The sequence below is a fragment of the Oncorhynchus keta genome, chromosome 25, assembly GCF_023373465.1.
Source record: "Oncorhynchus keta strain PuntledgeMale-10-30-2019 chromosome 25, Oket_V2, whole genome shotgun sequence".
Taxonomy (NCBI): domain Eukaryota; kingdom Metazoa; phylum Chordata; class Actinopteri; order Salmoniformes; family Salmonidae; genus Oncorhynchus; species Oncorhynchus keta.
Genome location: NC_068445.1, coordinates 41,605,013 through 41,617,835, shown reverse-complemented (window position 1 = coordinate 41,617,835; position 12,823 = coordinate 41,605,013). Strand labels below are relative to the sequence as shown.

The 12,823-nt window shown below is 44.1% G+C and overlaps 1 protein-coding gene across 1 annotated transcript; it reads right to left on the bottom strand.

The window, feature by feature from the left end:
* Positions 1-9,605: 9,605 nt before the first annotated feature.
* On the bottom strand, positions 9,606-10,052 carry LOC118381258 (apidaecins type 14-like). Its single transcript, XM_035768211.2, has one exon. The coding sequence runs from the start codon at positions 10,050-10,052 to the stop codon at positions 9,606-9,608; it is 447 nt and encodes a 148-aa protein (XP_035624104.2).
* Between the last annotated feature and the right edge of the window lie 2,771 nt (positions 10,053-12,823).

Sequence of the window (12,823 nt, the reverse complement as noted above, 5' to 3'; positions counted from 1 at the left end):
ATAGAAGCTGTTCAACAGTCTGATGGTCTGATAATAGAAGCTGTTCAACAGTCTGATGGTAATAGAAGCTGTTCAACAGTCTGATGGTAATAGAAGCTGTTCAACAGTCTGATGGTAATAGAAGCTGTTCAACAGTCTGATGGTGATAGAAGCTGTTCAACAGTCTGATGGTGATAGAAGCTGTTCAACAGTCTGATGGTAATAGAAGCTGTTCAACAGTCTGATGGTAATAGAAGCTGTTCAACAGTCTGATGGTAATAGAAGCTGTTCAACAGTCTGATGGTAATAGAAGCTGTTCAACAGTCTGATGGTGATAGAAGCTGTTCAACAGCTGATGGTCTGGTGATAGAAGCTGTTCAACAGCTGATGGTCTGGTGATAGAAGCTGTTCAACAGTCTGATGGTAATAGAAGCTGTTCAACAGTCTGATGGTAATAGAAGCTGTTCAATAGTCTGATGGTAATAGAAGATGTTCAAGAGTCTGATGGTAATAGAAGCTGTTCAACAGCTGATGGTCTGGTGATAGAAGCTGTTCAACAGCTGATGGTGATAGAAGCTGTTCAACAGTCTGATGGTAATAGAAGCTGTTCAACAGTCTGATGGTAATAGAAGCTGTTCAATAGTCTGATGGTAATAGAAGATGTTCAACAGTCTGATGGTAATAGAAGCTGTTCAACAGCTGATGGTCTGGTGATAGAAGCTGTTCAACAGCTGATGGTCTGGTGATAGAAGCTGTTCAACAGTCTGATGGTAATAGAAGCTGTTCAATAGTCTGATGGTAATAGAAGATGTTCAACAGTCTGATGGTGATAGAAGCTGTTCAACAGTCTGATGGTAATAGAAGCTGTTCAACAGTCTGATGGTGATAGAAGCTGTTCAACAGTCTGATGGTGATAGAAGCTGTTCAACAGACTGATGGTAATAGAAGCTGTTCAACAGTCTGATGGTAATAGAAGCGGTTCAACAGTCTGATGGTAATAGAAGATGTTCAACAGTCTGATGGTAATAGAAGCTGTTCAACAGCTAATGGTCTGGTGATAGAAGCTGTTCAACAGCTGATGGTCTGGTGATAGAAGCTGTTCAACAGTCTGATGGTAATAGAAGCTGTTCAATAGTCTGATGGTAATAGAAGCTGTTCAACAGTCTGATGGTAATAGAAGCTGTTCAACAGTCTGATGGTAATAGAAGCTGTTCAACAGTCTGATGGTAATAGAAGATGTTCAACAGTCTGATGGTAATAGAAGCTGTTCAACAGCTGATGGTCTGGTGATAGAAGCTGTTCAACAGCTGATGGTCTGGTGATAGAAGCTGTTCAACAGTCTGATGGTAATAGAAGCTGTTCAACAGTCTGATGGTAATAGAAGCTGTTCAATAGTCTGATGGTAATAGAAGATGTTCACCAGTCTGATGGTAATAGAAGCTGTTCAATAGTCTGATGGTAATAGAAGCTGTTCAACAGTCTGATGGTAATAGAAGCTGTTCAACAGTCTGATGGTAATAGAAGCTGTTCAACAGCTGATGGTCTGGTGATAGAAGCTGTTCAACAGCTGATGGTCTGGTGATAGAAGCTGTTCAACAGTCTGATGGTAATAGAAGCTGTTCAACAGTCTGATGGTAATAGAAGCTGTTCAACAGTCTGATGGTAATAGAAGCTGTTCAACAGTCTGATGGTGATAGAAGCTGTTCAACAGTCTGATGGTGATAGAAGCTGTTCAACAGTCTGATGGTAATAGAAGCTGTTCAACAGTCTGATGGTGATAGAAGCTGTTCAACAGACTGATGGTAATAGAAGCTGTTCTACAGTCTGATGGTGATAGAAGCTGTTCAACAGTCTGATGGTAATAGAAGCTGTTCAACAGTCTGATGGTAATAGAAGCTGTTCAACAGTCTGATGGTAATAGAAGCTGTTCAACAGTCTGATGGTAATAGAAGCTGTTCAACAGTCTGATGGTGATAGAAGCTCTTCAACAGTCTGATGGTGATAGAAGCTGTTCAACAGTCTGATGGTGATAGAAGCTGTTCAACAGTATGATGGTGATAGAAGCTGTTCAACAGTCTGATGGTCTGATAATAGAAGCTGTTCAACAGTCTGATGGTCTGGAAATAGAAGCTGTTCAACAGTCTGATGGTAATAGAAGCTGTTCAACAGTCTGATGGTGATAGAAGCTGATCAACAGTCTGATGGTTATAGAAGCTTTTCAACAGTCTGATGGTGATATAAGCTGTTCAACAGTCTGATGTGATAGAAGCTGTTCAACAGTCTGATGGTTATAGAAGCTGTTCAACAGTCTGATGGTAATAGAAGCTGTTCAACAGTCTGATGGTGATAGAAGCTGTTCAACAGTCTGATGGTAATAGAAGCTGTTCAACAGTCTGATGGTGATAGAAGCTGTTCAACAGTCTGATGGTAATAGAAGCTGTTCAACAGTCTGATGGTAATAGAAGCTGTTCAACAGTCTGATGGTAATAGAAGCTGTTCAACAGTCTGATGGTCATAGAAGCTGTTCAACAGTCTGATGGTCGCTGATGGTAATAGAAGCTGTTCAACAGTCTGATGGTGAAAGAAGCTGTTCAACAGTCTGATGGCCTGTTGATAGAAGCTGTTCAACAGACTGATGGTAATAGAAGCTGTTCAACAGTCTGATGGTGATAGAAGCTGTTCAACAGTCTGATGGTAATAGAAGCTGTTCAACAGCTGATGGTCTGGTGATAGAAGCTGTTCAACAGTCTGATGGTGATAGAAGCTGTTCAACAGTCTGATGGTCTGGTAATAGAAGCTGTTGAACAGTCTGATGGTTATAGAAGCTGTTCAACAGTCTGATGGTGATAGAAGCTGTTCAACAGTCTGATGGTCTGATAATAGAAGCTGTTCAACAGTCTGATGGTAATAGAAGCTGTTCAACAGACTGATGGTAATAGAAGCTGTTCAACAGTCTGATGGTAATAGAAGCTGTTCAACAGTCTGATGGTGATAGAAGCTGTTCAACAGTCTGATGGTAATAGAAGCTGTTCAACAGTCTGATGGTGATAGAAGGTGTTCAACAGTCTGATGGTAATAGAAGCTGTTCAACAGTCTGATGGTAATAGAAGCTGTTCAACAGTCTGATGGTGATAGAAGCTGTTCAACAGTCTGATGGTGATAGAAGCTGTTCAACAGTCTGATGGTCTGATAATAGAAGCTGTTTAACAGTCTGATGTTCTGGTAATAGAAGCTGTTCAACAGTCTGATGGTGATAGAAGCTGTTCAACAGTCTGATGGTGATAGAAGCTGTTCAACAGTCTGATGGTGATAGAAGCTGTTCAACAGTCTGATGGTGATAGAAGCTGTTCAACAGTCTGATGGTGATAGAAGCTGTTCAACAGTCTGATGGTGATAGAAGCTGTTCAACAGTCTGATGGTAATAGAAGCTGTTCAACAGTCTGATGGTCTGATAATAGAAGCTGTTCAACAGTCTGATGGTAATAGAAGCTGTTCAACAGTCTGATGGTGATAGAAGCTGTTCAACAGTCTGATGGTAATAGAAGCTGTTCAACAGTCTGATGGTAATAGAAGCTGTTCAACAGTCTGATGGTCTGGTAATAGAAGCTGTTCAACAGTCTGATGGTAATAGAAGCTGTTCAACAGTCTGATGGTAATAGAAGCTGTTCAACAGTCTGATGGTGAAAGAAGCTGTTCAACAGTCTGATGGCCTGTTGATAGAAGCTGTTCAACAGACTGATGGTAATAGAAGCTGTTCAACAGTCTGATGGTGATACAAGCTGTTCAACAGTCTGATGGTAATAGAAGCTGTTCAACAGTCTGATGGTGATAGAAGCTGTTCAACAGTCTGATGGCAATAGAAGCTGTTCAACAGTCTGATGGTAATAGAAGCTGTTCAACAGTCTGATGGTGATAGAAGCTGTTCAACAGTCTGATGGTCTGGTAATAGAAGCTGTTCAACAGTCTGATGGTGAAAGAAGCTGTTCAACAGTCTGATGGTAATAGAAGCTGTTCAACAGTCTGATGGCCTGTTGATAGAAGCTGTTCAACAGACTGATGGTAATAGAAGCTGTTCAACAGTCTGATGGTGATAGAAGCTGTTCAACAGTCTGATGGTAATAGAAGCTGTTCAACAGCTGATGGTCTGGTGATAGAAGCTGTTCAACAGTCTGATGGTGATAGAAGCTGTTCAACAGTCTGATGGTCTGGTAATAGAAGCTGTTCAACAGTCTGATGGTTATAGAAGCTGTTCAACAGTCTGATGGTGATAGAAGCTGTTCAACAGTCTGATGGTCTGATAATAGAAGCTGTTCAACAGTCTGATGGTAATAGAAGCTGTTCAACAGTCTGATGGTAATAGAAGCTGTTCAACAGTCTGATGGTAATAGAAGCTGTTCAACAGTCTGATGGTGATAGAAGCTGTTCAACAGTCTGATGGTGATAGAAGCTGTTCAACAGTCTGATGGTAATAGAAGCTGTTCAACAGTCTGATGGTAATAGAAGCTGTTCAACAGCTGATGGTCTGGTGATAGAAGCTGTTCAACAGCTGATGGTCTGGTGATAGAAGCTGTTCAACAGTCTGATGGTAATAGAAGCTGTTCAACAGTCTGATGGTAATAGAAGCTGTTCAACAGTCTGATGGTGATAGAAGCTGTTCAACAGTCTGATGGTGATAGAAGCTGTTCAACAGTCTGATGGTAATAGAAGCTGTTCAACAGTCTGATGGTAATAGAAGCTGTTCAACAGTCTGATGGTGATAGAAGCTGTTCAACAGTCTGATGGTCTGGTGATAGAAGCTGTTCAACAGTCTGATGGTGATAGAAGCTGTTCAACAGACTGATGGTAATAGAAGCTGTTCAACAGTCTGATGGTGATAGAAGCTGTTCAACAGTCTGATGGTAATAGAAGCTGTTCAACAGTCTGATGGTAATAGAAGCTGTTCAACAGTCTGATGGTAATAGAAGCTGTTCAACAGTCTGATGGTAATAGAAGCTGTTCAACAGTCTGATGGTGATAGAAGCTGTTCAACAGTCTGATGGTGATAGAAGCTGTTCAACAGTCTGATGGTAATAGAAGCTGTTCAACAGTCTGATGGTGATAGAAGCTGTTCAACAGTCTGATGGTCTGGTGATAGAAGCTGTTCAACAGTCTGATGGTGATAGAAGCTGTTCAACAGTCTGATGGTAATAGAAGCTGTTCAACAGTCTGATGGTGATAGAAGCTGTTCAACAGTCTGATGGTAATAGAAGCTGTTCAACAGTCTGATGGTAATAGAAGCTGTTCAACAGTCTGATGGTGATAGAAGCTCTTCAACAGTCTGATGGTGATAGAAGCTGTTCAACAGCTGATGGTCTGGTGATAGAAGCTGTTCAACAGCTGATGGTCTGGTGATAGAAGCTGTTCAACAGTCTGATGGTAATAGAAGCTGTTCAACAGTCTGATGGTGATAGAAGCTGTTCAACAGCTGATGGTCTGGTGATAGAAGCTGTTCAACAGCTGATGGTCTGGTGATAGAAGCTGTTCAACAGTCTGATGGTAATAGAAGCTGTTCAACAGTCTGATGGTAATAGAAGCTGTTCAACAGTCTGATGGTGATAGAAGCTGTTCAACAGTCTGATGGTGATAGAAGCTGTTCAACAGTCTGATGGTAATAGAAGCTGTTCAACAGTCTGATGGTGATAGAAGCTGTTCAACAGTCTGATGGTAATAGAAGCTGTTCAACAGACTGATGGTAATAGAAGCTGTTCTACAGTCTGATGGTGATAGAAGCTGTTCAACAGTCTGATGGTAATAGAAGCTGTTCAACAGTCTGATGGTGATAGAAGCTGTTCAACAGTATGATGGTAATAGAAGCTGTTCAACAGTCTGATGGTGATAGAAGCTGTTCAACAGTCTGATGGTGATAGAAGCTGTTCAATAGTCTGATGGTAATAGAAGCTGTTCTACAGTCTGATGGTGATAGAAGCTGTTCAACAGTCTGATGGTGATAGAAGCTGTTCAACAGTCTGATGGCAATAGAAGCTGTTCAACAGTCTGATGGTGATAGAAGCTGTTCAACAGTTTGATGGTCTGGTAATAGAAGCTGTTCAACAGTCTGATGGTGATAGAAGCTGTTCAACAGTCTGATGGTGATAGAAGCTGTTTAACAGTCTGATGGTGATAGAAGCTGTTTAACAGTCTGATGGTGATAGAAGCTGTTCAACAGTCTGATGGTAATAGAAGCTGTTCAACAGTCTGATGGTTATAGAAGCTGTTCAACAGTCTGATGGTGATAGAAGCTGTTCAACAGTCTGATGGTTATAGAAGCTTTTCAACAGTCTGATGTTGATAGAAGCTGTTCAACAGTCTGATGGTGATAGAAGCTGTTTAACAGACTGATGGTTATAGAAGCTGTTCAACAGTCTGATGGTGATAGAAGCTGTTCAACAGTCTGATGGTGATAGAAGCTGTTCAACAGACTGATGGTAATAGAAGCTGTTCAACAGTCTGATGGTCTGGTGATAAAAGCTGTTCAACAGTCTGATGGTAATAGAAGCTGTTCAACAGTCTGATGGTGATAGAAGCTGTTCAACAGTCTGATGGTGATAGAAGCTGTTCAACAGTCTGATGGTGATAGAAGCTGTTCAACAGTCTGATGGTGATAGAAGCTGTTCAACAGTCTGATGGTGATAGAAGCTGTTCAACAGTCTGATGGTAATAGAAGCTGTTCAACAGTCTGATGGTAATAGAAGCTGTTTAACAGTCTGATGGTGATAGAAGCTTTTTAACAGACTGGGTGTACAGGGATACAGCAGGTCTGTAATGTTAAATTTAATTTAATGGCTTCCCTTTTTCCTTCTAGAATGTGTGGATTCTGAGGAAAATGAGTTGTAGCATAAAGAGGAAATCACATTTATTTTTACACGGTCCACCGGAAGTGCACTCATTGAAACACACACACACACACACACACACACACACACACACACACACACACACACACACACACACACACACACACACACACACACACACACACACACACACACACACACACACACACACACACACACACACACACACACACACACACACACACACACACAAACACTCGAATCCGAGCACCCCACGTCCAATTAATCCTGAATAAGCAGATTATTTTAACCGAAAACTTGTGTCAAAGAGAGAGAAGTGGAACCAAGTGTTTTTGTCTAGCACTTCCCTCCCAGTTCATTATGCTCCATCTTTCAAATCAGCAGTGCCTCTCACCTCTCTTCTCATTCTGATATTTACCTACACAGCCTGGCTGGATGTACAGTCATGTCCATAATTATTGGTCACCCTGATAAAGACGAGCAACAAATACTGTATAAAATAAATAATAAAAATACTGAGCTATATCGTATGCAATTTTTTTGTGGAGAATATTATTTACAGTATATCACAAAAGTGAGTACACCCCTCACATTTTTGTAAATATTTGAGTATATATTTTCATGTGACAACACTGAAGAAATTACACTTTTGTTGCCAGCGGTTTAGACATGAATGGCTGTGTGTTGAGTTATTTTGAGGGGACAGCAAATTTACACTGTTATACAAGCTGTACACTCACTACTTTACATTGTAGCCAAGTGTCATTTCTTCAGTGTTGTCACATGAAAAGATATACTCAAATATTTACAAAAATGTGAGGGGTGTACTCACTTTTGTGATATACTGTATATATTAAATCAAATCCAACTTTATCCAACTTTATCAGTCACATGCGCCGAATACAACAGGTTTAGACCTTACCGTGAAATGCTGAATACAACAGGTGTAGTAGACCTTACCGTGAAATGCTGAATACAACAGGTGTAGTAGACCTTACCGTGAAATGCTGAATACAACAGGTGTGAAAGAATACAACAGACCTTACCGTGAAATGCTGAATACAACAGGTGTAGTAGACCTTACCGTGAAATGCTGAATACAACAGTGAAATGCTGAATACAACAGGTTTAGACCTTACCGTGAAATGCTGAAATGCTTACGTGAAATTTACAACAAGCCCTTATAACCAACAGTGCTATTCAAGAAATACATGTTGAACAAAATATCTTTGTTTGAACAATTGTATAAGTATAAAATACTATAACAATATAAAAAGTAGCATACAATATAGCTCAGTATTTGTATTATTTATTTGATTCAGTCTTTTGTGCTCATCTTTATGCCAAAAAAGTTGGACCTGACTTTCTTTACCAGCAGTGTTGCTGGAGTGTATTGACTTCCATCCAGTGCAATAATGGCCCTATCTAGTGGCAACATTTGACAATTACATTAGGTGCCTTGACCTTCTTTATATCAATTATACAATATACAATATCATAGAGGTTCAGATACATAAAACATTAATGCTCTCAAAGAGGCAATACATTTTTCAGCAATAATAATACCTGTCTTTTGTTCCCTTCCCTCTCTTTCTGTCTTCAATCAAATGCTGTCTTATATCCAAATCTTTCCTTCTTTCCCTCAATAATGATCTCTCTCTCTCTCTCTCTCTCTCTCTCTCTCTCTCTCTCTCTCTCTCCTCCTCTCGTTTCTGTCTTCAATCAAATGCTGCATCATCGCCCAATTTTTCTTTCTTTTTCTCAAAAAGTCTCTCTCTTTCTCTCTCCATAACAACCTTTGAAACAATATTTGTTCATCTTTGTCTGGGTGTTTACTTGTTTTGTTTGTCAAAAAGAGATCATTCCTCAGCGATGTCGTTAAGGGTTACCAGCCTCAGGTCAATGCAAAATCAAAAATCAAATCAAATCAACGTTTTTGGGTCGCATAAACAGATTTGCTGATGTTATCGCAGGTGTAGAAAAATATTTGTGACTCTAGCGCCAACGGTGCTGTAATACCTAGCAATTCAAAACAATACACATATTATCCATAAAGTAAAAAGAAAGAAAGAAAGAAAGAAATATCAGAAAAGGGAATGTCAGAGTTCGGAATATAAATATACACTGAGTGTTCAAAACATTCGGAACACGTCTTCTTTCCATGACATAGACTGAGCAGGTGAATCCAGGTGAATCCAGGTGAATCCAGGTGAATCCAGGTGAATCCAGGTGAAAGCTATGATCTCTTATTGATGTCACCTGTTAAATCCACTCCAATCAGTGTTTTAAGCCTTGAGACATTTCAGACAGGGAATATGTATGTGTGCGATTCAGAGGGTGAATGGGCAAGACAAAAGATTTAGGTGCCTTTGAACGGGGTGTGGTAGTAGGTTGCAGAGGCACCGGTTTGAGTGTGTCAAGAACTGTAAAGCTGCTGAGTTTTTCATGCTCAACACGTTCCTGTGTGTATCCAGAATGGCCCACCACCCGAAGGACATCCAGCCAACACAACTGTGTCAAGTTGATGTCAACATCCCTGTTTTGGACACCTTGTAAAGTCCAAGCCCCGACGAATTGAGGCTGTTCTGATGTCAATCAATAACCCTGTTAAGATCAAAGATTTGTCTCCTGAGTACACACCTTCGTTCGAGGTGTACATACCTACGTTTCCTGTTGACAAACCAAGTAATATGACTTATAGCTCTTCTTCTCTTGAGAACCTTGATGATCTTAAAATGTCAGAGGACAGTGGTGAACGAGGTTGAGCCAGAGTTATGTGCTTTGAGTCATGCGGTTCCCGGGCTCAACCTGTGGTGTGCTTTGAGTCATGCGGTTCCCGGGCTCAACCAGTGGTGTGCTTTGAGTCATGCGGTTCCCGGGCTCAACCAGTGGTGTGCTTTGAGTCATGCGGTTCCCTGGCTCAACCTGTGGTGTGCTTTGAGTCATGTGGTTCCCTGGCTCAACCTGTGGTGTGCTTTGAGTCATGTGGTTCCCTGGCTCAACCTGTGGTGTGCTTTGAGTCATGCGGTTCCCGGGCTCAACCTGTGGTGTGCTTTGAGTCATGCGGTTCCTGGGCTCAACCTGTGGTGTGCTTTGAGTCATGCGGTTCCCTGGCTCAACCTGTGGTGTGCTTTGAGTCATGCGGTTCCCGGGCTCAACCTGTGGTGTGCTTTGAGTCATGCGGTTCCCGGGCTCAACCTGTGGTGTGCTTTGAGTCATGTGGTTCCCGGGCTCAACCTGCTTTGCTCTCCGGAGCAGGGTGCTGCTGAAAGGGGTGATCAGTGGGGTAGCGTTGTAGAGGTGGTGTCAGTCGGTCCCTCTCCTTGTTCGGGCGGCGTTCGGCGGTCGACGTCACCGGCCTTCTAGCCACCGCCGATCCACTTTTCATTTTCCATTTGTTCTGTCTTTGTCTTATCACACCTGGCTTCACTCAACCAATTACTTGTTTATTATTTAACCCTCTGTTCCCCATGTTGTGTTTGTGAGTGATTGTTTATTGTAATTCGGTCTGTGTTTGTGGGCTATCATTGTTGCCTTGTTTATTTGTATTTTTTGAGTAAGGATTTTATTACTCATATCTGCTGTCCTGCGCCTGACTCCCTACACCAGCTACACAGAGGACTGCTACAGGTGGATCAAATGAAAATGAATATTCCTAGTGTTTGTGATGCCTGCAATTTGGTAAAATGTAGACCTGGTGGTAATGGTAAGACTGAGAATATCCTCTCTGTCTTGTTGAGCTTTGAAACAAGAGTTACCTCCTGATAAGGTCAGGTTAGATTATGTGTGACGACCGGCTCGATTCGGTCCTATGTAGAGCAGGTGAGGGCAGGTAGGATAGACAGAGCAGGTGAGGGCAGGTAGGATAGACAGAGCAGGTAGGTTAGACAGAGCAGGTGAGGGCAGGTAGGGTAGACAGAGCAGGTAGGTTAGACAGAGCAGGTGAGGGCAGGTAGGATAGACAGAGCAGGTAGGTTAGACAGAGCAGGTGAGGGCAGGTAGGTTAGACAGAGCAGGTGAGGGCAGGTAGGTTAGACAGAGCAGGTGAGGGCAGGTAGGATAGACAGGCAGGTGAGGGCAGGATAGACAGAGCAGGTAGGTTAGACAGAGCAGGTGAGGGCAGGTAGGTTAGACAGAGCAGGTAGACAGAGCAGGTGAGGGCAGGTAGGTTAGACAGAGCAGGTGAGGGCAGGTAGGATAGACAGAGCAGGTGAGGGCAGGTAGGTTAGACAGAGCAGGTGAGGGCAGGTAGGATAGACAGAGCAGGTGAGGGCAGGTAGGATAGACAGAGCAGGTGAGGGCAGGTAGGTTAGACAGAGCAGGTGAGGGCAGGTAGGATAGACAGAGCAGGTGAGGGCAGGTAGGATAGACAGAGCAGGTGAGGGCAGGTAGGTTAGACAGAGCAGGTGAGGGCAGGTAGGATAGACAGAGCAGGTGAGGGCAGGTAGGTTAGACAGAGCAGGTGAGGGCAGGTAGGTTAGACAGAGCAGGTGAGGGCAGGTAGGATAGACAGAGCAGGTGAGGGCAGGTAGGGTAGACAGAGCAGGTGAGTGCAGGTAGGGGAGACAGAGCAGGTGAGTGCAGGTAGGATAGACAGAGCAGGTGAGGGCAGGTTAGACAGAGCAGGTGAGGGCAGGTAGGGTAGACAGAGCAGGTGAGGGCAGGTAGGTTAGACAGAGCAGGTGAGGGCAGGTAGGGAGACAGAGCAGGTGAGGCAGGTATGGTAGACAGAGCAGGTGAGGGCAGACAGAGCAGGTGAGGGCAGGTAGGTTAGACAGAGCAGGTGAGGGCAGGTAGGATAGACAGAGCAGGTGAGGGCAGGTAGGGTAGACAGAGCAGGTGAGGGCAGGTAGGGTAGACAGAGCAGGTGAGTGCAGGTAGGGTAGACAGAGCAGGTGAGGGCAGGTAGGATAGACAGAGCAGGTGAGGGCAGGTAGGGTAGACAGAGCAGGTGAGGGCAGGTAGGGTAGACAGAGCAGGTGAGGGCAGGTAGGATAGACAGAGCAGGTGAGTGCAGGTAGGTTAGACAGAGCAGGTGAGGGCAGGTAGGATAGACAGAGCAGGTGAGGGCAGGTAGGATAGACAGAGCAGGTGAGGGCAGGTAGGTTAGACAGAGCAGGTGAGGGCAGGTAGGGTAGACAGAGCAGGTGAGGGCAGGTAGGGTAGACAGAGCAGGTGAGGGCAGGTAGGATAGACAGAGCAGGTGAGTGCAGGTAGGTTAGACAGAGCAGGTGAGTGCAGGTAGGATAGACAGAGCAGGTGAGGGCAGGTAGGTTAGACAGAGCAGGTGAGGGCAGGTAGGGTAGACAGAGCAGGTGAGGGCAGGTAGGGTAGACAGAGCAGGTGAGTGCAGGTAGGTTAGACAGAGCAGGTGAGGGCAGGTAGGTTAGACAGAGCAGGTGAGGGCAGGTAGGTTAGACAGACAGAGGGCAGGTAGGAGGGCAGGTAGGTTAGACAGAGCAGGTGAGGGCAGGTAGGTTAGACAGAGCAGGTGAGGGCAGGTAGGTTAGACAGAGCAGGTGAGGGCAGGTAGGGGGTAGGAGACAGAGCAGGTAGGGTAGACAGAGCAGGTGAGGGCAGGTAGGTTAGACAGAGCAGGGTAGACAGTGCAGGTGAGGGCAGGTAGGTTAGACAGAGAGTAGGGTGAGGGCAGGTGAGGGCAGGTAGGTTAGACAGAGCAGGTGAGGCAGGTGAGGGCAGGTAGGGTAGACAGAGCAGGTGAGTGCAGGTAGGTTAGACAGAGCAGGTGAGGGCAGGTAGGTTAGACAGAGCAGGTGAGGGCAGGTAGGTTAGACAGAGCAGGTGAGGGCAGGTAGGTTAGACAGAGCAGGTGAGGGCAGGTAGGTTAGACAGAGCAGGTGAGGGCAGGTAGGTTAGACAGACAGAGCAGGTGAGGGCAGGTAGGTTAGACAGAGCAGGTGAGTGCAGGTAGGTTAGACAGAGCAGGTGAGGGCAGGTAGGGTAGACAGAGCAGGTGAGGGCAGGTAGGT

Excerpts from the sequence above, each read along its gene's own strand:
- LOC118381258 (XM_035768211.2), bottom strand. The coding sequence starts at position 10,052 with ATGACTCAAAGCACACCACAGGTTGAGCCCGGGAACCGCATGACTCAA.